The following is a 25,724-nucleotide window of genomic DNA, read 5'->3' as shown; positions in this document are numbered from 1 at the left end:
GCAGCTGATGTTGTGGGGTTTTGTTTATGCTTTCCAAGTCTTCTTCCCTGGCAAGTAAAGCCATGTGGGATGTCAAGGATGTGGAGAGGGGAAGTAGGATTGCTCCAGCTTTGTACCATAAGCAACCTGGTGGGAAACACAGGAGACAGTTGTTCCTCAGGAAAATACAGCATGGAACTTTTCCCATGGCAGGGAGAAGTGTTCTTTATCGTGAAAAGCCCAGCATCATCCAGCTCCTGCCTTCCCCCTCCTCTGCCTAAATATAAAATATCCCTCACGTGCCTCGTTCCGCTGGGATTGTGCAGTGCTCCGAGCGCCGCTGCCTTTTCTCACTGCCATATTTCAGCATGTGCCCCTGTGACAGACAGCAAAGCTCCTCCCAGCAGGTTTAGAGCTTGGGATCATTCTGCAAGAGGAGAATAAGCTGTAAACATCCCCTGAACAAGGCTGCTGAAACCTGGGATGAGTTTGGGGAATTCCATGAATCCTGGTGACAGTACAAGGTATCTGCTTAATGACATCTTCGACTTCCAGCAGTTCCAGAAAGTTTATTACATAAAATCTGGGATGAAAGTGGATCGTTGGCAGTTGCAAATTTTTGTTCTAGTTCTGAATAAACCAAATTATTTTCTGGGAAATGAAGACTTGAACAAAACTATTGGTTGAATGGATGGGTGGATTTGCTCTCCAAATTTTAGTTTTAAAATTAGAATGAAGTGTCAATTAGAAATGGAGATGATTTCAACCCAAAGAGTCAAAACGCTTCATTCTGAAATTCTTTGAATTTCTTCTCATTGAAATTCCATATCCATATTGAAATGAAGTGACCAACCTTGTGCTGGGGCACGTCTGAGACAGCTAATTTTGAATTTTTTGTATAAAATCACTCATCTGGGTGGAGGGGCACAGGGCCCATCACAGCCAGGTCTGAGGGAGGGCGAGCTGGGCACCAGGTAGGCTGGAGTTAAATTAACTCATTACCCCACAGCTCCTTTCCCTCCCTTTGAACAGCACAGAATTCCTCCTCATTAGTCACTATTTATACAGTTGCACACAGATTCTTTCTTAAGCATTCACATATTTTTATGAAGTCAGAAAACACTTTTAAGATGCAAAACCCCCGATGGTTTTAATGAGTTTAACAATAAACAGGCAGAGACTAAAGCGTGGCATAGTGCTGGGGTCAAACCCACACTGAATTTCCAGTGGCCTCAGCTCAGAGGAGCTCCAAGCCTGTGCTTTCACTTCCAAATCACGCTGGGCTGCTGAAAACAGAGTTTTACTCATGCTTCACACATAAATGGGGAATTTTGGTGCGCTGGGGGTCACTCAGAGCTCCTTGCTGGGTGCTGGGTGCTGCTTTAGCTGGGTTTTTGCAGAGGAACCCATCAGCTGAGCTTGCTGCTGGCACCCAGCGCTGATCTGGCAGCAGAAAACTTTCTTCACATGCCTTTACATTTAACTGAGGCAGCTTAATTGTTACTCAATGAAAGCCCAAATCTGCAGCAGAGGCATCGCTCCACGCCAGGGAGAGGAGCTGGATTAAAGAGCTGGCAGGGAGAGACCCTTCTGCAAGGGCAGGAAGATCATTCAGAAATATCCATAAAACACGAGACAACTCTTTAAATATTTATTAAAAACAAAGTTTGACTGTTAATTCCCCCTCACACATGACCCGTGAAAGAGATTGTAGAGATGGGGAAATGAAACCACAAAGCCAGTAAGGGATTTGCCTGAGGCCTCAGCCATAAATCAGGCTCTCAACTGGAGAGCAGCTCTTCCTGCTCCCTCCTGACTCCAGCTCCTCTCCCAAAAAACCTCAAAGGGCCGAGCCCTGGGCCGTGTCCCCCGGCTGCCACCTGGGAGTGGTGGCAGAGCTCGGGGATGAGCCCTGCAGCCACACAGGGAGCACGAGGGAGTGCCTGGCATCTCCTGGTTTCTCCCCAAATCTTACCCTGCCATCAGGAGACACCCAGCCTTCTCCAGCTGTGATGAAACAACTGGGAGATGTTGTCTCCAGCTCGGGAGTGCTTTCCTGCCATTATCAATGAAAACACACCTGAATTTTATCCAGTGTTCTAGATTATTCGTGGGGGAAACGATTGGTGTTGGCAGGTTTTTGTTTAAAAAGAGCGTTAAAGTCTCTTTTTGGAGTCTTTCTGATTTTGCCCATCTGTTCTGTGATTTTTCATTTGGGTGGCTCAGTCCCTACCTGTGCAACCACGAGGCCACCTGTGGACCAGGAGCCCTGGATCCTCTCCTGGAGACAAATCCATCTCTCTCCATCACCTTTTGCAAGTTGGTTGAGCCTTACCCCCAGCACCCATGAGCAGCCAGGCTCCCCAAACCTCTCTGGGCTCCCCAAACCTCTCTGGGCTCCCCAAACCCCTCTGTGCTCCCCAAACCCCTCTGGCTTCCCCAAACCCCTCTGGCTTCCCCAAACCCCTCTGTGCTCCCCAAACCCCTCTGGGTTCCCCAAACCCCTCTGGGCTCCCCAAACCCCTCTGGGTTCCCCAAACCCCTCTGGGCTCCCCAAACCCCTCTGTGCTCCCCAAACCCCCCTGAGCTCCCCAAACCCCTCTGTGTTCCCCAAACCCCCCTGAGCTCCCCAAACCCCTCTGGCTTCCCCAAACCCCCCCTGAGCTCCCCAAACCCCTCTGGCTTCCCCAAACCCCCCGGGTGCTGTGGCCGTGTCGTGTCCCCGCCGTGTCACACCACACAAATGTGCCTGTGGAGCCTCGGCCACTTCCTCCCGTGGGACTCTCCAGATAAGTCACTTGTGTATTAAAAGTTGTTTACCCCTTGCTCAAAGCAGGATGCTTCCCTTATCTGCAGGCAGAGCCAATTCCCCCAGTGCCTCCGTCATTCCTGGCTCTGCGTTATCTCCGTCCGCAGCGCAGACAGACCCTGCCCCGAGCAGCCCCCGGGCTCACAGTGCCCACTCCAGCGTCTTCAAAGGCTCAAAATTGCTCTGTAATTTGAATCTTTAACAACACGTGGAGAAATCTCTCAGGGCTGGCCTGTATCGTGTCTCCCAGTGGCTTCATAAATACCACGCTGAGGAATTTGGGTTTTCTCGTGCGTGTGTTTGTGTGCGTGTGTGATGTTTGTGTTCTAAAAAATGCATTTTCTGCTTTCCCCTAGAAAAACTACTACAGATCTACTGTGCAGCTCCTTTTCCTCACCCTTCCATCCCTGTCCCATAGCTCTGGCTCACCAAGGGCAGGGTTTAGCCCCCATCCCTAACTCCCAAGCCCAGTGGCTCCTCCTGGGCCACCACGGTGGTCAAACCCCCGTTCCCATCTTCCTGAGATGCAGAAGCCACATGCAGAAAGTCAGGACAGGGAAAAAAAAATCTAGATGGAATGTATTTATCTGAAAACAATAGTGTGGATGGAAAAGGCAGCGTTTTACACCAATCATGTGGTTGTTATTAGTGTTTTCCAAAACACCCAGAGGTACCTGATGTGTTAAGTGAGGGCAGCCTGGCCTATTCTGCTTAAAAAGCAAAAAGTTCATCTCTGCACCTCAAACTGCTCTTGTGTTTCAGCTCTGCACTGAGGCCCAGCTGGCTGCCAGAGGAATTTCCCGTTCCCCCAAATCTGCAGTCACGGGGCTTGAGCTCAGCCCAAGATGCTGCAGCAAATATTTATGGTCGTGTTTCAGCACTCCCTTTCCAGTCCCTTCCCTAAAGCAGGAGAGTGTCCTGGAAGTGTGGACGGAGCCTGGGCTGGTCCTGGCAGCCCTGCTGAGGCTTGGGATGCCATTCCCAGTGCTCTGGTTGGGGATGCCATTCCCAGTGCTCTGGCTGGGGATGCCATTCCCAGTGCTCTGGTTTGGGATGCCATTCCCAGTGCTCTGGTTTGGGATGCCATTCCCAGTGCTCTGGTTTGGGATGCCATTCCCAGTGCTCTGGCTGGGGATGCCATTCCCAGTGCTCTGGTTTGGGATGCCATTCCCAGTGCTCTGGCTGGGGATGCCATTCCCAGTGCTCTGGTTTGGGATGCCATTCCCAGTGCTCTGGCTGGGGATGCCATTCCCAGTGCTCTGGTTGGGGATGCCATTCCCAGTGCTCTGGTTTGGGATGCCATTCCCAGTGCTCTGGCTGGGGATGCCATTCCCAGTGCTCTGGTTGGGGATGCCATTCCCAGTGCTCTGGTTTGGGATGCCATTCCCAGTGCTCTGGCTGGGGATGCAATCCTGCACCAGGAGCTCTGGCACGACCCTGCTCGGGTGGGGATGTTGGAGATGTCCCCACCAGAGGTCCCTTCCAAGCTGGCCCCTTCTGGATTCTGGGCTCTGTGGGGACCCCGTGGGGACGATGCTCACGGGCAGCAGGGCAGTACCGTGGCTCCAGCTCCGTCCTTCAGCACAGAGCTGCTGCAAGGAGGGATTGTTTGAAGCTGCTCCAGCCGAGCTGGAGGGTTCATTTCCTCGGCTGAGGCAGCCCCAGAAACCCAAGATCCACTGATAGCCATTGAGCAAGGATTTCCATTTTTGGTGCGAGCTCAGACTTAAAATAGACAGTCTTGAGCGAGGAAGAAACTCTGTTGACAGAACATAGGGAACATTCCTCCAGTGTACTTTTGCAAAGGACTATCTCTGTCTTTAATCTCCGCGGCGTTTCCTGCAGGTCTCCCGGGCCCAGCTTCCCTCTCATTGTTCCTGGAGCTTTTGGAAATGACCTCAGGCAGTTTGCAGTGACTGGCGACCCACGGTCAGAATGACTAACCCAGTCTGTCTCCATCCCTTGGACATGTCCCATTGACTAAATAAATGACAGGCACTGACATGTGAATAGAAACAAAAACAGCCTGACAAGTGAAATCTTAACTCTTTGGAGCAAAGAGACGTCTGGACGCGGGCTCATCCTGCACAGGGAATCGCTGCAAAATCTCCTGACAATGGTAAAAACCAGCAAGGCTCCCCAGCTGCTCAGGACACATGCAGATCGGGGAGACAAACGCCTCTAATATTGCTTTTAATTGTTGAAAATTGGTTTGTGCAGCTTTTTATCTCGGCACATCTTTAATTAAAAGCGCAGCTCGGTGTTTATGCGGCCGTTTGGGTGTCTGGGCTCAGCGTGAATAATTCCACTGAGCTTTACAAGGGGCACTGAGGACAGAGCCTGTCCCAGGATCCCAACCCTGTACTGGACCCACAGCTCACCACAGGGGAGTCTGGAGATGCTTCCTGCCATTCCCATTCCCACTTATTGCACAGCAGCACCCTTTGGAGAGGTGATCCTGGCTCCCCAGGCCTGCATGGGCCTGCCTGCACTGTTGGGAGGGAATATATTGATTTATGCCTCTCCTAAAAGCCACTGGTGCTGCTGCTGCCGGGTTTCAGGGACAGAATTCCTCGTTTTGCCCATCTCCCTCCATTCCCATCCCAGCTAAGTGACTCCAGAGTTTGGGAACGTGCCCCAGCATCCCAGCATGAGCCATTTTTTTATGCTTTTTTGGTGCTGTTTATACACCAAACTTGCTGTCTTTGAAATCTAACAATAGTTTTACCAATAAGAATAGAATTATTGTTAATAAGCTACATTTGTGGATTATTTTTTGCTGTTGTTGGAAAAGTAGGCAAGTATTCTCTTTAATATCATCAATTAAATGCTGTAATTACAATAATTAATAATGCTGTTTAGCAGTTATTAGCACTGGGTGCCTTGTTAGGATGTCTGTGTTAGCTCAGGTTTAATAATGAACTTCATATAAATCCAAAAAGAAGAAAATAATGATATGGGGAGTGGTTGTAGTGCTGTGGTCTGAGGGCTTCTTGCTTTAATGTAAGTAACAAATAATTCCCTCTGGCTCTCAGCATTTGTGGATAAAGCCATAAAAAAGGAGAAAAAGAAAAAAAAAAAAAGAAAGAAAAGAGGAAACCTCAGCTAATAAAAATGCCACCCTGGCTTTTTATGGCCTCACGAGGAGTGTTTGTTGTTTGGCTAATGCTGATGGGAACAGCTCCTGTTGGGATGTCCCTCTGTCCTGCTGCAGGTGTCCCTCCTGTCTGGAGAGCACAGGGACAGGGGTGACACTGGGCCACTGTCACTGCCATGGGCACAGCCTCAGCTGCAGGTGGCTTCAGGACTTGCAGCCAAAAATTTTGTCCTACCCTGACTTGGGGACATTATTGTCTTTTTTCCCTTGTCCTGAGCTGGTGCTGAGCAGCTGCTGTCTCTACCACGGGGCTGGTGGAGCTCAGTGAGGAGAGGGAAGGTCCCATGAAAAGTGGGACAAGAATTTGGTTCCTGCAGTCCCTCAGCTGGGCTCTCCACACTCCTCTCTCTCTCTCTGCTGTTCTGCATCCATCATTTACCAGCTGAATGAAAAGAGGCTGGGAACTAAACCCCACTCATTTCTGTAAAATCCCTTTTGTATCAAGTGCCTGCTCAGTGCTCCATCCTCTCGTTCTCACCCCAGGTCAGTTTGACATCCCTGAGCCAGGCTGGGTCCAGCACAGGCTGGATTTTGGGAAGGCTGGGCAGTGAGGTTGTTCCACCCTCCTCAGGAGGTAAATAAAGGTCAGAATGCAGCTGGGACTGTCTGGGGTCACAGAGGTGCTACACCAAAACACCAGCAGAAGGGCTGAGTGTCAGAAATGCAAGTCCAGCTCTGGAAATCCCCGAGGTTTTCCTCCAAGAGGATGGAAAGGGCTCTGCAGAGGGCACCTGCACCCCAGAGCTGCCCAACATGCCCACGAGTGGCTGTGCTGGCAGGCAGGGAGAGGAGCTGCTGGCACCTTCAGAGCCTTGGGGAAGGAGCTGCTGCTCCTCATCCTCTCCCAACAGCCTGGAATGTCAGAGCCAGCGTTTTCCTGGACAGACGTGGCTTCACAGCAGAGTTTGAGGAGCAGAAGGGCCCCAGGGGTGCCAGCTCAGAGAGGGGTTTGCTCATTCCATGGTGTGGCAATGGAGTGGAGAAGATCCTCTGGAGACCTGACTGGCTTCCAGGCACCATCTGCCCTCCCAGCAAAGCCTGCTCCTGTGCTGGGTGTTGAAACTGGCTCTTTGCTGGACCAAACTCTGTCCTGGTGTCTGCTTAAGGGTGATTTGCTCTCAGTAACACCCAGCGGTGCCAACGACTTCAGGGTCAGCTCCTCTCCTCCCTAATCCTGCTTTTTGCTGGAAAAGCAGCCCTGGGGATCCTGCACAGCAGGGACACTCAAAAGGCAGTTTCAACACAAAAAGAGATGTAGCTTTGGTACTTCAGCAGCGAGTGCCTCTGGCTACCTTTGGTCCAGACTCAAAACAGGGAAGCCAATATTCTCTTTTTCCCATAAAGATTTTCATATCCCCATTTAGAGGCTGTGAGAAATTTGGGGAAGCATCAGCCCAGCAGCCATGTCCCAGGACCAGCTTTAGCAGCCTGTCTTTTTCAATTTTCCCTTGCTGCCTCTCCAGCCAGTGACTCAGTCCCTATTTCTATTCTCTCCCCACTTCTGTTCCTGCTTCTCCAAAGTTTTGGTCAGCGGCAGCAGCTTTTGCTAATGTCTTGTGGCTGCTTCTCTCGGAGTTATTATTGGAGATGCCTACGAAATAACAGTGCTGCTCTGTGAGACGCTGCTGCACCACTGCAGAAAATATTTACCAGAGCTGTGGTAAGCAGCTCTTTACTGGAGTGACTGGCGTCTGCTCTGAAGCTGCCCAGACGCCACTCACTCCAGCAAAGAGCTGCTGCAACAGAGCAAATTGCCCAGGGCAGCAGATCTTGGGCAGGGAGAAAAGCCAGCAGCCCAGTCTGTCTGTCTTTGTGTTTTCTAAGGGAGAAAAATTATCTTTTTACAAGCCTGCCCTAGTTGGCTCTGGCCAGCTCTTCCCAGAAAATACCATCATAAATAGGAGAGCAAACTACAGCAAAAATGGACAGGTTGCCATTTAGGGCTGACCTTTCTCAGATTTGCTTTGGTGTCTTCCTCAACCTTCCTTCTCCTCCAGCCTCACCGTGTTTTTAGCTCCTGCTTCTAGCAGAGCACCACTGGACACAGCAAACATCAATTAAAATCCATTTTGGACATAAACATATACATTTATATATACACCCTTTGCTTTCTGGAGCAGCTCCAAATAGAATAATCCTTTTTTTAATCCTAACCCCCTGGGGAACTTCCAGTTTTGTGTTTGCAAATTGTATGGGTAAACATGGAGAGGGGGAGATTTATTTTTTTTCAGGACACTGGGCTTGGCATATTATACAGTTTGTTGCTGGATCAGCGTGGTGGCAGCACACAGAGCTGTTTTTCTTACTTAAATAGTCCCTTTCCAGCTCAAAAATGACAATTCACCAAAGCCAGGCCAACGAGACCGTAAAGGGCATTTTCAGAACTGGGTGTTATCTGCCTGGAAAAGGCTCCAGAGAGGCAGGCTGTCTCCACAAGCTGCTGAATAAAAGGTGATAGGAGGACAAACTCCTGCTGTTTGTTAGGGGGGTGTGATTTCTGGATGAGTCCTCTGGTTGTATTTCCCTTCCCATCTGAGCAGGGCAGCTGCTTCATGTGACAGAGCTGGGCTCCTGTAGCCACAGCAGGACAGGAGGGGTTTAGGGGCTGCTGGTCCTTCTGAGGCTGGGGAAGGAAGGATTGAGGCTGAGGGAGATGGTCCAAATTCCCAAATTCCCAGATTCCCAAATTCCCATGCAGACAGAGGCTGGACTCAGCATGTGCATCTCTCTCCTGCAGGAGCCTCAGAGGCTGCACTGTTTTTGGAGTTACTGAAGGTGACTTTTCCTCCCCATCCCCTTCATCTTAGAGAATCCCAGATTCTGGTTTGTGTTGGAAGGGATCTTCAATCTTATCCTGTCCCACCCCCTGCCATGGGCAGGACACCTTCCCCTGTCCCAGGCTGCTCCAAGCCCCATCCAGCCTGGCCTTGGACACTCCCAGGGATCCAGGGGCAGCCCCAGCTGCTCTGGGCACCCTGTGCCAGGGCCTGCCCACCCTCACAGAGAAGGATTCCTTCCTAATATCCAACCCAACACTGCTCTCCATCAGTTTTAATCAATTCCCCGTTGTCCTGTCACTCCAGGCTCTGGTAAAAAGTCCCTCTCCAGCTTTCCTGTGGGCTCCCTTCAGGAGGATCTTGCACCATCCCCTCCTCTTCTCACCCCACCGTGGGATCCACTGGAGTTCCCAATGCCACGAGGTGAGAAGTCCTCCTGGATAAAGCACCAGGCTGAGGCTCAGCAATCAATGCCTTCATCCTCTCCAAGCTCATTCCCTTTGCTCATCAGTTCAGAAGGGCTCAGAGAACCCCAGTCAGGGGCAGCAGGAGGGGCACTGGGAGCTCTGCTGGCAGCCCTGTGCTCACAGATCACCTTTCCATGCCACAGCCAAGGGCAGCCTGGGCACCCCTCCTGGAGCCCTTCATCCTCTGCTGCTTTGCTGAGCTGAGCCTGCATCTCCTGGAGGCATCCAAGGCTGCTCAGAGAGGATTGGACTTCCCAGATGGGATTTTCAGCACCACTGGGAAAGACAGGAGATGCTTCTCCTGCTTTGTGTTTCACCCTGTGACTGACCCTGTGCCCCTGGCTTGTTCTGCCATGGGAAAAATGGAATTTAATCTTTTATTCAGGAGAAAAGCCCCACTTTTCTCTCTGGAGGCTGGCACTGTGTTTGGATGAAGGCACTCCTCCTGTGCTACAAGCCCCAAGACACCAGTGCTTTCCTTGGATTGCAGCAGGGCTTTTCTGGGATGGCTTCAGTTTGTTTTCCTAAAAATGAGAGCAGAGCACAGGGGATAATCCTGTACTCGTGGCACTGGCCTGACTTGTGCTTCAATCCTTGTTTGTCCTGAGCCAAAGCAGGGAACTGAACCCGATATTCCCCATCTCAGATCAAGGCTCTCATCTCCAGTGCTAAAGTCAGACTCTTTCCCCCTCAGTAACTGCTTCATCATATTTTACAAATTGGCCCAGCTCCACTTAGAAAGGATTTGAAGAATCCATGTCCCTGCTCCAAGCAAGGGACCATTCCTGGGATGGGACCAGCACGGATGGATGCCATCACCCACCCCAAGGACCTTTGGGGAGATGATTTTACCTCTGTGGCTTTGACTAGAAACACAGGCTTGCTCCCAGAAAACTTTTCCAAGCAACATTTTGTGGAAACTGGTACTTTGCTACCAAAAAACAAAACAAAAAAAAATAAATTCTGGTTTTGCCAAAGTGACATTTTCTGACCCAAGCAAACATTTTGTCAAAAAGCTTCCCAACCACTCTGCTGGGAATGTGCTCTTTGCCATCAGTCCCCAAGGCTGGAGTGCCGGGGTGTTGAAATGTTACTACAGCCCTGGAAACTGTGAGTCAGCTTGTCCCCACCCACAGCAGATACTCGTGGGAAGGGCCTTGAAAAGCCTGGAAATTCAGCAGCTCCTGCCTTGCGGAGTTTCCATTAACCCGTTCACTTTAATTCCTGGTGAAACGCAGCATGTGGCCAATTTCTGTCGGATTTTGCCTCTTTTTTCTCCTTCCTGACTGTGATGAGTTTTGGAGGATATTTCATTTCAATCCATCCCTAAACAATTTGGCTGCTGTGGCCCCAGTTTCATCCCCAGGGCAGCAGATGCAGCCTCAGCACAGATCCCGTGGGATTCGGATGGGATCGATGGATGGGGAAACTTTGATCCCAGCTGGAGGAAAGGAGCCAGAGCAAAACTGGTCCCTGGGCTGGGATGTAAATGCACTGAGCTGGCCATGGCCTGGCTAGAGGGTCCTGCACTGATGGCCCAGGTTCACACTGGGGGTGATGCTGCACCTCTGCTCTGGAGCCAAGCTGGGACAGCTGGGAATGTTCACCTGGAGAAGGCTCCAGGGAAAACTCAGAGCCTGAAGGGGCTCCAGGAGAGCTGGAGAGGGACTGGGGACAAGGGATGGAGGGACAGGACACAGGGAATGGCTTCCACTGCCAGAGGGCAGGGATGGATGGATATTGGGAAGGAATTCTTCCCTTTAAGCGTGGGCAGGACCTGGCACAGGGTGCCCAGAGCACCTGGGGCTGCCCCTGGAAGTGTCCCAGGCCAGGCTGGACAGGGTTTGGAGCAGCCTGGGACAGTGGGAGGTATCCCTGCCATGGCAGGGGTGGCACTGGATGGGTTTTAAGGTCCCTCCCAACCCAAAGTATTCCATGATTTTATGCCCCAGGAGAGTTGGCAGAGTGTGGTTCCATCCCATGGGAAGGGTTTTGCCAAGGCTGCAGCTCCTCCAGGATGGGGCCGCAGGCTGAGGGGCTGAGGTGAGATCACATCTCTGCACGAAGGGTTTCAAGGTGCCAAGAAGGTCTGGGAGTGTGGAGTCCAGCAGCTGGGAAATTCTCCATGGAGAAAAACTCTTCAAACCTAATTTTTTATATACTTTGGATTTATCAAAACGCCTCGTTCTGATTTTAGCTTTTTCCATTTTGAAGAGGGTCCAAGGTCCTATCACAGTGTGTTACCACACAGGGTATAACATTTGCAAGAGTAAAATGAAAAGTCAGTTTGAACTGGAAAATCATGGCAATGTCACGAAAACAAAGGAAACGGGACATTCTGATGTTGTCAAAACCTTTTTTCTCTGGTTCCTTTCAAAATCAGCTTCCAGCAAAACCAGCAGGATTTTATGAGGCATTTTCATTTTTGGCAGAGCCCCTGGCTCTGGCGCAGCAGGTTTGTGGTTCTCTGGCTGGGCTCAGACACTCTGAGCCCCCATTCCTGGGGGAAAAGGGGGTGCAATGTGTCCCCCAGCCCTCCCCACCCTTTGGGGGTCCCCATCTGCCCCCATTTTCAGGGCATTAAAATAACCTGCAACATTATTTAAGTGCCAATTATTCATTTTGTGTTTTAACCCCTGCATTCTTCTTTTTGACCAGGAATGTTTCAAATACTAAAGATTAAAAATAAAAAAAGCAGCAAATGATGATATTCATTTTCCTTGCCGAGTGCCACAGTTGGGGTTTGGGTTCTACTGATGCCTTTGAGGGTGCTGGCAATGGCAGGGCTGGTCCTTGTGCCCCTTTTTTCCCCATCCCAGCTGCAGTTTGGCTTTGGGAAGAGGTTGGTGCCCTCCTGGCCACCCACGGTCCTCTTGGACCCAGGAGGGTTTGGCTTTCTGTCGTACCTGGGAGATCCATGGCAGATAACACTGGCAGGATTTCAAAAGCTTCTCTGCCAAGACCTATAGGATGTGTTCCAGAGCATCTCCCAGGAATGTTTGTTATTATGACAGGCAAAAAAAAAAAAAATAAAATAAAAAAAGGGGGAGGAGGGTAAAAAAATAAAATAAAAGGCAGTGAAAGAGCACATTGCTGCTAATCACTAGAAATCCTTTAATAACCAACATTACTATAAATTATACGTGCATTGTGACGGGCACAATCGAGGGCTCTGTGTTTGCTGCCCACGTAGGGGCAGGAACAATGTGCTGTTGTTGCAGGAGCTGGGATGGATGGCATTCCGGGTGGAATCCTGCATACCTGTGCCCGTGGAGATGCTCAGCTGCTCCAGAGCCCATGAAAGCCCCATTGTTCTTCCTGCCATATTGCACACTCCATGATTATAGAGCGTTGGATGAGCGGTGAGACGTTGCTTGTTGGAATAATGACCTATTCTTAGCTCTGGCAGTGCTATGTTTAAGATTTATATATATTTAAATGTTGGTAATTGCATATTTGGGATGTATTGTAATTTGGGTGACAGCTTGGAAAGACAGTGTTGGAAGGAAAAGCATCAGCTGCGTTTAGGGAGGTGAATGCTGGGGTCATGAAGGGCAGGGTGATCCATGTGGACTTTAAACAAGTGTTGGAACGTCTCTGGAGCAGCCTCAGGATGGGCAGGGATCCTGCCAGGGCTGGAGATCCATCCCTGGAAGTGTCCAAGGCCGGGCTGGATGGGACTTGGAGCAACCTGGGATGGTGGAAAGTGTCCCTGCCCATGGTGAGGGGTGGAACCAAATGGGATTTAAGGTCCCTTCCAACCCAAACCACTCCATGATTCCATGAGATCCACAAAATCCCAGTTTCTACTTCCATGTCTGAAGCCGAATTTATTTCTCTGTAGCCCTTTTGTGCCTTTTCCCTGTGAAACAAAGGCATTTTCCTGCCCACAGTGGGGTGGCTTCAGTGCAAACCGTGGTGCAGGTGTGAGAGCTGAGCAGTGGCAGAGGCAGCAAGGCCCTCACAGGTTTTCTATGAGTTTTTATATTTTTTAACCAGGCAAGCTGCACATTTCCTAAACCCCAAAAAGGAGCTTTGCTCTTGGTCCTACAGGTCAGAAGTGACCCCAAAATCAAAAGGCTTATTTGCATTCTGGGTTTATACTGGTGCAGACGTTGGTGGCACACACCTAGGGATTTTAAGTGGAGTATTTGATGTTACATTGATTAAGTTTGCTGTAAAAAAAAATAATGGTAGTCTTCATCCAGCAGATTTAAATTATGTTCTTGGGTGACTTAGGGCAGGTTTGGGGAAATGTGGACAGAAATGTGGACAGAAGCATTCAGGTATCACCCAAAAGATTCCAAGAGGAAAACTACGAACATCCAGGTTGTCCAGGATCTGTTGGTAGAAATAATTTCATTGGTTTGGGTTTGGGTGTTTTTTCCCTTAACTGTTCAACTGCTGGGGGCTTAATTGCCCAGATTAATTTTCGCTCATTAGCGAAGTCTCCAGGCTGGCCCCGAGCTCTTCCTCCAGCAAGTTCCCACCGATCCATCCCAGGGGTGGGGGAACTTCCCTGGGGATGGAGCGAGGATGGGCACAGCCGTCCCGGGGGGTGGGAATGGCTGTTTTATGGCAATTTATTTATTTATCCTCTATTCGGGGAAGGGTTATTTGGCACGGATCCCACCCAGGGGGTGCCGCTTCCCAAGGGCACTCCGTCTCTGCGGCCGCGCGGGGCGGGACACGATGCCGCCGCTCCCCCGGCTCCCGGCGGCGCTGCCGGCGGCCCCGGGCGGTTCCGTGTCCCCGCATTGCCCCCGTTCCCCGTTCCCCGTTCCCGTTCCCGGGGTGGCGGCGGGCGCGGGGACCGCGCGGCGCCGGGGCCGCCGTTCATTCACGGCCACGCCGGGGTGGGAGCGGGGCGGGGCCGGCGCCGCGCGCCGACCAATGAGAGGCGGCGGCGGCGCGCGTCACGCGGCCGCCAGCCAATGGGAGCGCGCCGGGCCTGAACTTTTGCCACGGCGGACAAGTTGATACATCGCGGGGGTGTGTCCGGCGCGCGGCCCGCGGGGGGGGCGCGTTAACCCCCGCGCTGCCGTGACCTACTTTCACACCGCCCCCTGCCGCCGCGCCCCCCCGCCCCGCTCCGCCGCTCCCCGCGGGGCGATCCCCCCACCCACCCCAGCCTCATCCCGCCCGCCGGCGGCGCGGGGCCGAGCGGGGCCGGCGGCGGGCGGGAGCGGCGGGCGCGGGGCGGCGCGGGGCGCTTTAAGCGGTCGGAAACCCGAGCCGGTGTTTGCGCAAGGGCCGGTGCCGCGCGGAGCCGCCGGAGTGTCTAGACTGGCACATGATGGGCGGCAGCCAATGGCGGCGCCGCTCGCGAGGGGCCCCGCGCGCGCGCCCCGGCCACACAAAAGCCGGCGAGGGGCGGGCGGGCGCGAGCGGGCGGCGGCGGCGGCCCCGGGAGCCGCGCACGGACCCGCCGGACCGGGGCCGCGCCCTGCGATGCGGACAAGGGACGCGCTGACAACCGGCCTGCGCTGCTGCCTCTGCTGCTGCTTCGTCTTCGCCTTTCTGATTTAATTTTTTTTCCTCCTTTTTTTTTTTTAATTTTTTTTTTTTATTTTATTTTATTTTTTTTTTTAAATACTATTTTTGGCTGAAGGGATCCGACGCCTCCGAGCGGCCCCCGGCGCCGGTTCCCCGCCGGGCGGCACCCCCGCGCCGGGAGCGCTTCCCCGCTCCTCCCCACCTTGTATGGTGGAGCGGCCGCGGTGCGCAGCCGAGCGCTGCCCCGGGCTCCCCCCGGCCCTCGCCCCCGCCGCTCCCCGCCCGGGCCCGCGTTGGCAGCCGATGTAGGGCACGGCGCGGCGCGCCCGAGCCCCAGCGCCGCCACGGGAGCGGCCCCCGCGGCGCCGTCTATGCCCGCGCCGCCCCGCCGCCCCCCCCATGGTGCGGCCCCGCCGCGGGCCGTCCGAGATCCGCTGGGCAGCAGCGCCGCGGGGACTCCGGGCTGCTCCGGGGCTGCGATGAGATAGAGCCGGCGGCGGAGCGAGGAGCCCCGCGGAGGAGGGCGGGGGGCGGCGGAGAGCGACGCGACCCCCGGCCGCCCGCGGGTCGTATGTTCAGGTCCAAACGCTCAGGGCTGGTGCGGCGACTTTGGAGGAGCCGCGTCATTCCGGACAGGGACGGCGGAGATGGGAGCGCCAGGAGCGGCCACGACCTCGGAGCCACCGGCAGCTGCAAGATCGCGGAGAAAAGCCCCTCGGCGGAGCTCCGCGCGGTAGCGCGCAGCCTGCTGCTGCGGGAGGCGGAGGAGCGGCGCGGGGCGGCGGGCGAGGCGGCGCCGCGCGGGGACCCCATGGCGGAGCGGCGCGGGGCCCGGCTCCGAGCTCCCGGCTCCGCAACGGAGAGCGACGGCCGGACCGTGACCTGCTGCCTCTTCTCGGAGCGGGAGCCGGGCGGCCCCCAGCCTCCCCCGGCCGCCGCCCCCGGACCCGACGGCGCGGCCGACGGCGGCTCCCCGGAGCGGCGGGGCCGGGAGGCGCGGGCGCGGCTGCTGGTGCTGGAGCAGGAGCTGAAGGCCGTCACCTACTCGCTGCTGAAGCGGCTGAAGGAGCGCTCGCTGGACAGCCTGCTGGAGGCGGTGGAGTCCCGCGGGGGGATGCCCGGCGGCTGCGTCCTCGTGGCCCGCACCGAGGTGCGCCTGGGGGGCCTGGCGGCGCCCCCGCACCTCCTCCTGGGCAAATTGTTCCGCTGGCCCGACCTGCAGCACCCCGCCGAGCTGAAGCCCCTCTGCGAGTGCCAGAGCTTCGGCGTCGCCGACGGACCCACGGTCTGCTGCAACCCCTACCACTTCAGCCGCCTCTGTGGGCCAGGTGAGCGGCGGCGCGTTGGGTCCCCCCGGCCACAAACAGCCCCCGATTTGGGGGTTCGGGGTTTCTGACCCCTTCCTGCCTTTATCCGAGCCCTCGCGGGCAGCGCTGCCCCGGCGTTGCGGGGATGCCCGGGGGGACGCGCCTGGTCCGGGGTCCCCTCCGGGCATCCCCCCCCTCTCTCGGAACCAGCGCTTCCACTTGTGCGTAAAAAGCCTTTTCTCTTTATTGTTTTTTTTTTTCCCTTCCCGCGGAGTTTCCCCGCTCTCCGGGAGCCGCAGGGGCGATAATCGGCGGCTCCATCCCGCTGGCGCCAGCCTGGCTCGCTCGTATCGGGGCCGGGCGGTCACCGCCGCCCGCTTAAAGCCGCAGGCGCTTCGGGGGGGCTGCGGGGATGTCCCCGCACCCGCCAGGACATCTGGGGCTCCTCCTGCGCTTCTCGGGGAATTCTCTTTTTTTTTTTCTTTTTTTTTTTTTTTTTTTTTTACCGTGGGAAGAGGTGAGCGTTTGCAAAGCTTGGGTTTGGTTTTCTTGAGGGTTTTTTGAGCAATACTTGATCGTGCGTCTGTGTCGGCGGGGAATAGTTCCATGGAGCAGAGACGCGTTGGAGTTTGAGGTGCAGAAATCGTGATGATATTGTACAAAAAGTGTGATGGAACTGGCCAGCTGGATTCCCACTGCCAGAGGGCAGGGTTAGACGGGATTTTGGGCACGAATTGTTCCCTGGGAGGGCACTGGGGGCCTGGCACAGGGTGCCCAGAGCAGCTGGGGCTGTCCCTGGATCCCTGGCAGTGCCCAAGGCCAGGCTGGATGGGGCTTGGAGCAGCCTGGGACAGTGGACGGTGTCCCTGCCCATGAAGGAGTTGATTTTTAAGGTCCCTTCCAACCCAAACCATCCTGTGGTTCTATGCTGACTGTCCCTTTTTTTGGCAAGAACTTGGATTTTATTATTTCTTTTGCAATCTGGGCTCCTGCCTCGCTTTGCATCACTTCTTTCAAAGAAACTTCTCTTCTGGGCGTGCTTCTCCCGAAGGTCGCTAGAGGCTGGAGGCAGCTTTTTTATTCCAGATGGAGTTGAGCTGCGTTTTCAGGAACGGGACATTTCTTTTGGAAACGGGAGAAGTTTCCCAGTCCCTTTCCTTTTCCCAGCGGTGAGCGGCTGCCAGCCCTGTGCTGGGAGTAGTAGAAAGCAGAGCTGTTATCAAGTGGCTCCTTATCACTTTGATAAGGGGTGACTGTGCCAGGACCCCGCCCGCGCTGGTGCCAGGAGCCAGAAGGCCTTGGTGCCCTTTTCCACAAGTGGCTCCCTGCAGGGATCATCCTGCTGCTCTTCCCACCCCGTTTGTGAGGGCTCTGGGCTGCTTGGAACCAATCCCTGCTGAGGGAGCAGCACAGCCAGGTCCAGCTGTTACATCCACATGGGGACATCAGCACCTTTATTTTAATTTTTTTTATTTTTTTTTTGATTTAAGAGCACCCTGCTCCCTTAGGGGAGATGGAGAGGCTTTTCTGAGAAGCAGTGGCTGACCCCAGAGCCGGCACACAGGGGATGCTGAGGTTGTTTTTGATGAACTCGGGGGGAGCTGAGGGGCACTCCGGTATTTCCCTTCTCTGGGGTCAGTGTGGTGCCACTGATGGACTTGACAGTGAATTTGTCACTGAGCTCGGTGCTGATAGAGCCCAGCTGGCTGCACCCTCGCTTTTGGCAAGTTACAAGAGAAATCACTGTCATATTATGGAAGGGGAAAAGAAACGCCTCTAATCAGGGCCTGGAGATGATGAAGGACCTTCATCCACCTTCCTCCTGCTCTTGACCCTTCCAAAAACAGCGAGAGCTGGTTGGGTGACCTGATTCAGCCAAGCACCTCTGGGCTCTTGCTGAACTTGGAGCACATGGCTGCTTAAAGCCCAGCTGGGAGCTTTGTGGGATGGATTCAGGGTGAGGGGGATCACGGTGGCCTCTGCTCCTGAGCTGCTTCTGTTCCAAGGCCTTCTGGGATGGAGCAAAGTTCCTTGCATGACTTGGTGTCTGGAGCCAGCCTGGCTCTGGTGCCAGCCCTGTGTGCCAAGAGGAGCCTTTTTATCACTCCTTTTGAATACTTGTGAAGTGTTTGGGGAGCACCCTGTGTGTTGGAGTCTGGGATGGAAGGTTGTCTCCCAAAGCAGATGATGTAAATGTGGTTCCTGGGGAGCAATTTGATGTTTTGTGTGACCCAGTCCCTGGCTGTCCACGCACAGATGTGGGCCAGAGGGGTGTGCAGCATTTCCAGTAGCAAAACCCACTTTGAAAGTTGGAGGTGGAACTCCCATTCTTCAAAAATTCGGAAAACCTTGGTCTCCAGTTGCTTCCAAGTGTTTTGTTTTCCAGTGTTTATAACCTTGGAAGAGCTCCTACCCCAGAAGGGAAAGTGAGAGGGTTTGTTGGTACACGGAACACAGCACTAACCTGAACTTTTGTTTCTCCAGAGTCTCCACCACCTCCCTACTCTCGGCTGTCTCCTAATGATGAGCAAAAGCCACTGGGTACGTGTTTTGTCTCTTTTGATCTCTGGGGTTCTCCTTTCATGGTGCTGCTGCTTCTGAGACAGCCCTACCTGGCACATCAGGCAAAAACCAACAAGTCGGGCTTTTATGGCTGCTCATTATTTCTGAGCAAGCATCAGCTGACGGCTTTTAAGAAGTAAATGGATGCCAGTTTATCCTACCAAATTACCGTGTAGACACATGCATATTTTCCAAAATAATACGAAGCTCTATTTTTAATGAAGGCGTAATGAAAGGTTGCCAGCCGCCGTGTTTTGTCTGCGTGTGTAATCTGCGGGATGGGAGCTCCTGGGTGCCATTTCCATGAAGGCCTGGCTGTGCTGCTCCATGCAGGAACCAGCTCTCACCCTTCCCCTGCTCTTCACAAACAGATGGAAAGGCTTTGAAACTCCGTGTCGTTTCTGAGCGGGGTGTCACTTTTCCTGGGGAATTATGGAAGGTTTTCCGGGCAGAGCTGGTGAAAGCAGCTTTGGGGTGGAGTGCAAGGTGCTGGAGAGCCCAGCAGCCTGGTCCTGTGTGCTGCATGGCAGCCTGCAGATGTTTTCAGCTGCATCCTCACCATCCTTTCTCAGCCCTGCTTCTTGCTCAGTTAAATGGGGAGCAAAGACATGGCAGCGTTGGAGGGAAGGGAGGAATCCCACATCCCTCTTGGATTTCTTGCTGGGATCGGTGCAGCTGGGGCTTTCTCCCTTTATCCCCTGCTCAGTGATTTACTGGGGTTAACGACCAGGGGGAGCTGCTTTTGCTCCCATGGGGCAGGGAGGAGACAGATGGGGTTTGGCAGGGCTAGGAGGGGGCAGCAGTGCCTGCCTGTCCCACCCAGCCCTGGGGGAAGGCAGGAGCTGCCCCTGCCAGAGGTGAATCCCTGCCCTGCCAGGCCTGGGAGCTGCAGCAGCCTCAGCCATGTGTGCACCCTTCATCACCTCAGGGCTGTGACCAGAGCATCCTGCAAGGCCAAGCTGGCTGCTGGGGGCTTTCTTTTCTTTTTTTCCTTTTTTTTTGTTAGGTGTGGAGGCAAAAAAATAAAATAAAGGAGTTGTCTCTCCCTGTGCTCCCCCTTGCAAGTTAATTCCCTTTAAAAACTGCTTGTGCTGCAGGGAGAGATGATAGTGAGCGACACGTGACTTTATTAAAACAACAGCCAGGGGTTGAAATTTGCTTCACTGGCTTGTTTGATTGGAAAAATAATAGTTAATCTGTGAGCAAACAGTTGAGCACTTAATTAGAGGGGTGTAAGCAAAAGAGAATAACAAAGACTCTTAACTTGTTAAAACAAAGTTTCCTTCGCTTCAGCAAAGAGGAAGGAAGGAAGCAAGAATAAACAGCTTCAAGAATTTTAATGGTGATAATTAAGTATAGTAACTCTGACTTGTTTAGAGGCTTAATGTAACTTTATCCAGTAAGCACCAAGTTCCTACTTGTTTGATCAACTTAACTGGAGTTATTTTTGTGGTCGAGGCAATTCAAACTTTGCATTTGCGTGGTGGAGCTACAAAGTTAATCGCTGCTTTCTGGCTCTGTGGAGAGTTTCTCTCGGGGAGGTGGTGGGAAGTGGAGCAGCCAGGGGTGCTCACGTAGCGCTGGCAAATGCAGCAGGACTAAAAGTGCTTTCTTTTATTTATTTATTTTTATTTTTTTTTCCCCCCTAGATCTATCAGATTCCACGTTGTCTTACACTGAAACAGAGGCTACAAACTCTCCCAACGTCACGCCCGGAGATTTCTCAGGTTGGCAGCTTTTGGTGGTGGGGCAGGACAGCAGGAGGGGACAGGGGTGCTGGTCCTGCTCTTGGTTTGTGTCTGGGTGTGAGGAGAAGGACAAAAAGAGCAGTCACTTGAGCTGGTTTTTAAAGAATCCCGTGCTGTGCTAAGATGCTGTTGGTGGGATGGGCAGGGAGCTTTGGGAGGTGGCCACAGGGCCACGTGTGTCCTGTGTGGAGGCCGCCTGGAGCCATCCCAGGCTGTGGGGCTGGCTCTGGGCGGTGTTTCCATGGCAGGGACAGTGAGGCTGTTCAGGGCTCTGGGCACTGTTTCCATGGCAGGGACAGTGAGGCTGTTCAGGGCTCTGGGCAGTGTTTCCATGGCAGGGACAGTGAGTTGTTGCAGGGCTATGGGGTGGTTCTTGCTGGGTCCGTCAGGCTGGTGTTACCTGTTGGGCCCCTGCCCCAGGCTGCAATCCCTGCTTTCATGAGCAGGCTCCCAGCTAGGGAGCCATTGAAGATCCCGAACAAAGCTTGGCTTAATTAGGTCCTGGTTTTTGCTCTGCCCCACCCTGCAACCTTTCATTCATTTTAATGGGGCTCTGCAAGGCCTGGGGTGGTTTTAGCTGACAGCAGGTAGAGCTGGGGCTTTCCTTGGCTCAGCAAGGGGCTCTGGCTGCAGCGATCATTCCACATCTTCCTCCTCGCTGTCTCCATCATTCCACATCTTCCTCCTCGCTGTCTCCATCATTCCACATCTTCCTCCTCGCTGTCTCATCCTGGGCTGGGGGCTCACTGTGTGGGACAGGAGGGGCCTGGCTGTAGGAGCAGGTTTATTTCTTTGCCTGGTTCATGGTCTGAGAACTGGGATGAAGGCAGACAAAGGTGGGTTTTGGTGGAGCCCCACGTGCCTCCTTTGGCGGCTGGGATGGGGCTTGGGCACCTCTGAGCTGCATTGCTGGATTGCTGAGCACGTGGATGGAACCTGCTGCTCGCTTGGGGGGATGCTGAGAGTCAAGGGAGGGGACATTTGGGATATTTGGGGTACTGGTCCCTTGCTCGTGGCTTTTCTCTTCATTTTCTTTCCCTGCAAGAGTTCACGGTCAGTTCCGTGAGAACTTTGGTGAGACTTGGGCATTCCTCAGGATTTTTAGGCCAATCAAAACACACAGTTAGGGTGTTCAAACAGCACAGGGGCTGTATCATGGCACGGTGGCACATTTCCCTCTGGGAATTTTCCCTCCTCCTGGTCCTTCCAGGTGCCCCTGTGGTGCCGGCCGTGGTTGCCGCGTGCCGGGTCTGGCGTGTGCCGGCCCACGGGCTCTTCTCGTGCTGCCAAGTGTCCAGAGCAAGGGAACAATTGATGGCAGAACTCAGATCATTCAGCCTTGTGCTCTGATAAATGTGTTTGTGATTCCTAACAAACGTTCCTAGGGCTGGATGTGCATCCCTAAAGCTCCCGGTGCCAGTGGCTTTTGTTGTAACTTGATAATTGGCATTAATTCCAGCAGCCAAGTTGGAAAAGTGGGATTCCTGAGGATGTAATGGTTCAGTTTCTCTCATGGCTCAGTCTTTATGGGACATCTGGTGGGTTTGCTGGAAGAGAAGAGAGATTTTAACTTTTCCTTGAACAATATAATGATAACATGTGACCGAGATTGTGCTGAAACCGGATCCCTCCTCTCCCCCTGTGCCGTTTCCAATGGTGTAACTTTTAATAAGAGTCTGGGGCTGGGTGATTTATTTTTCCCCAGTGCTCAGGATTGCTGAAAGAGGATAAGAGCCCTGCTGAAGTTAACCCATACATGTCATCACAGGGAAGTACAAGGGAAAAACCCACTTAGGCTCCAGTCTACCTGCCACGTTTCAGTTTGTTTATTCTCCGTTTCAACTCATTTAATGGCTCTGCTTGAAGTGTAGGCCTGTGGGAGTGATACACAAAGCACATGGTCCTCCCTGCCCCCTCTTGTGTACCGAGGGAGCTCAGTGTGCATTTAACTCGTCTTCCAAAAATAAGTACATTTTGGGTCTAGCGTCAAGCCACTGCTATTTATTGGTCCAGCTTTGATCATCAAAAGGCTTTTCCTACTAAAACCACAAAATTCAATTTTGTGTAACAAAGAGAACCATTCTTCTCCTCTTGCTCCTTTGCTTGATGAACTTCTAAACAGGAGGCTTTAGCATGAAGGCAAAAGATGATCTCTGTCGTATGTGTAAATTTTAAAAAAAACCAAAAAACAGCTCTTTTTGAAGTAGAACCTTTCATGGCTATAGTATTGCCCTTAAAAAGAGGGAAAGCCTTCAGAGAAGTGTCAGGCTCACTGTGAGGTTCAGAGGAGCAGTCAGTGCTAACTGGAAGCACAAGTTGTGGGTAGTTTGGTGGATATGACCTGGATCCATGGATGATACCCCAGAGCCCTCTTCATCTCGTGCTCAAAGCATTTGGGCCTTGGAACAAAGCTGTTTGTCCAAGGATCAGTGTCCAGCCACAGCTTTTCCCTTGGAATGGGGATGCTCCTGTTTTCCCAGGGAGGTGCAATGGCCTGGGAAGATCTGGGTTGGTGGGAAAAGGCGCTTGGAGGTGTCCGATGCTGAAATTTCCTCCTGAGCTCGAGCAGCGCCACATTCAGGCTCATGAGAGCACAGGAGGGGCTCCATCTTCTCCTCCTTAGATTCATTCCTGCTGGGGAGCAGAGCTGGAGCAAACCTGCTGTTTGGGGAGGGATATTTTAAACCCAGGTGGTTCCCTGGCCTGGGCTGAGCCTGTCTGTCCCCCGGGAGCCGGCGGAGCCGTGGCCAGTCCTGGCGTCACCGCGGCTCCCAGCCGCAGCTGGGGAAATACCAGGGAAAGGGCAAAATCCAGCAAGGCAGGAACAAAAGCTCGGCCTCGTGACTCATAATTGGTGGAACATTTGTAGTAATTTTTTTTTCCCTTCCCCTCAGACTTGGCTCCTCCAGCACATGCCAGGAAGCTGCTGTACCCGTTAGACTTGCCAGGCGTGTGGAGCGCTGGGCTGGGATGGGGTGCTGGGGACGTGCTGGAGCAGCTGCCGTGGCCTTTGGGATTGCCTGCCTTCCTCTGAATCCCACAGGGCTCTCCCTCACCAGCCCTTTCCTTAAAACCCATGGAATAGCCCATTCCTGTTGAAAAAGCCCCATGATGAGAGTTGACCAAAGTTGTTAGTGGTGGCTTCAAATTCTGGACCTCAGGAGGTCCTGAGGGGAGGACAGGTGGGACAGCAAAAGTGACTTTGCACCTGTAGCTCTCTGTGCTGATTTGGCCATCCCCAGGGAAAATGCTGGTTTATTTTTTCCAAAAATAGATGTTTTTGGTTCTTTTTAAACTTTGAAATCACTTCCTATGTGCTAAAACTCTCCAAGAGTTTCAGCTCTGGTGAGCCTGTGTGTAGCTGAAAGTGTGCATCCTGAAGAAGAAATGTTCAGTTGGTGGTTTGTGGGATGAGGGATGAATTCCTGTCCGTGCTCCAAAGCAGCAGGAAGGTGTTTCCCACCTGGAAGTGGAAGCACAGGCCTGAGTTTATTCCCAGCAGCTCTGCTGATGCCCAGGAGGTGCTGGGCTCCTTGTGGGGGATGAGTTCTGCTTGGGTGACTGATAGTGATGAAAGAAAGCTGGGAATTAACAGAGAGAAGAAACAAACTGAATGGGCAGGAGCTTATTTAAATTATTTCTGATTTATTTATTTTTTTAAGGCCTGGGAAGATGGGGAGGTTTTTGCAGGGCAGTGCTGGGGGCACTGGATTTGGGGAGCAGGGTCCCTGTAGCAGCAAAGGGAGGAACATCCACCCCAGCTGGTGACTCAGCCCTGCTGAGGCACTGCCACGGCTCCAGGCAAGAGCCAGAGGGTTTTTTCTGCTTCCAGCAATATTTAGGATGAACTTGAGGAAGCATATTTTAAAACCCACTGAATGGAGAAAGTGAACGTCTCCCTTCCTCTCCCCCCAGAAAAAACAGGCTTCAGGATTTATGCTAACAAGGAAATTTATGAAGATCCTGTGTGTTAGGAGTAGGAAAAAAAAAAAAAAAAGCCCATTAAATCTGTCAGGCGGATGTGTGTGTGGCAACTGGGCAAACATTGCCCTTTCCGGGCTGGGGGAGAGATTCTGGAATTACCTGTTAATAGAAAAAAAAAGGGTATTTTTCTCATTAGTAGGGCAGCAGTTTCTTCTGGGGGGAAATGTTGGGATTTGAGGATGGATTCTGGCTTTGCTGTGTCTCAGTTCCAGCTCTGGGCTGGGGGCTGGGTCTGACCCAGCACCACCCTGGAGCCTTTTCATCCCTTCTTCCCCCCCAATCCTGCAGAAAGAAATCCTTAAAAATAAAAAAAAAGACACAACATATCTGTGCATCCAGTTTAATCACAGACAGATGTTTATTTGGGTCAGTAATGGTTTTGGTTTCTTTTTTCCTTTGATATTTAACTGTAGGTTTGCTGGCTTGTCTTCCCCTGTGCAGTCTAGAACAATCAGGGTTTGGCTAAAACCTCTCCTGGTCGGAGGAACGAGCCTGTTGCCAAGAGCTACTTCTTTGATGCAAAAAAATACATCCTGGAGGTGCTTTGTCAGATGTTTTTATATTAAACAGTTTTCCTCCATAGTTTCAGTTTGCCAACGGGAAATAAACTGCATCTATTTTCCAGTGTGCTTCAGAGAGGAATTCTGTGCTCGCTGTGGAGGCTTTTCCCACATGGCTGTGGATGGCCATGGATGTTGGAGCCCCATGGGAGAGCTTCAGGGCAACAACCTGCCCTCATGTGCAGCTTCTGGCCCTGCCTGGGGCTGACATCAAAGGCAGCTTCTCCAGCTGCAGGGGTGAATCATGGATTAATCCCTGAAAGGGAAAGGTGGGGAAGCTCTGGGAGCCGAGCCCTGGGCTTTCAGTGCTGTCCCTTTCACAGAGCTGCAGGTGTGCTCCTTTATTTTCTATCAAGGTGTCTTTCTGGGGTGGTGATAAAGCCTCTGGAGCCAGTGGATTTCTGGAGGGCAGTGGGTTTTTCCACAGCCCATCTGTGCTTGGCACAGTGGGGGCTCAGGTGGCAGCTCCTGGAGCAGTTCAGCCGTTCCTTTGGAGCAGAAGGTGAAGGGATCACTGATCCTGTAGCTTCAGAGTAACCCAGCAGAGAATATTCCACCTAGGAAAATCGTAAGCAGATGAAGAAGTTGCTCAGAGCATTAAGCAAACAGCAATTGAAGAAAAGTTTTAAACAAGTCAGATGACTTGCCAATGGAAGAGAATCACGCTGGATCAAGACTGGAAGGAGATGTTACCTCCATGTGGTTGTTTTTCCATAAAAACCCTGTGGGATAACTCATGTTGGGCCCCAAACCAAGAGCTGGAGCATTGAGCTGTACCTGAGCAGGCTTCCCCAGAGCTGTGGGTGTCCATGCTTTGGTGGCAGTGACCTTCACGGTGCCACCTGTACCCGTGTCTTGTGTGGCTCTGGCAGAAGGAC

At 52.9% G+C, this 25,724-nt stretch overlaps 1 protein-coding gene across 1 annotated transcript in view; it reads left to right on the top strand.

Annotated features, from left to right (window-relative positions):
- The first annotated feature begins 15,123 nt into the window (after positions 1–15,123).
- Positions 15,124–25,724, top strand: part of SMAD6 (SMAD family member 6) — a 41,711-nt gene continuing 31,110 nt past the window's right edge. The window contains exons 1-3 of the mRNA XM_023933632.2: positions 15,124–16,013; positions 18,477–18,533; positions 20,204–20,281. Of these exons, the coding sequence (XP_023789400.2) occupies positions 15,257–16,013; positions 18,477–18,533; positions 20,204–20,281 (892 nt within the window). The 5' untranslated portion in view covers positions 15,124–15,256. The remainder of the gene's footprint in view (positions 16,014–18,476; positions 18,534–20,203; positions 20,282–25,724) is intronic.

This window comes from Cyanistes caeruleus, chromosome 13, assembly GCF_971803275.1.
Source record: "Cyanistes caeruleus chromosome 13, bCyaCae1.hap1.1, whole genome shotgun sequence".
Taxonomy (NCBI): Eukaryota; Metazoa; Chordata; class Aves; order Passeriformes; family Paridae; genus Cyanistes; species Cyanistes caeruleus.
Note: the sequence above shows the minus strand (reverse complement) of the source record. Positions and strands in the feature narration are given on the sequence as shown.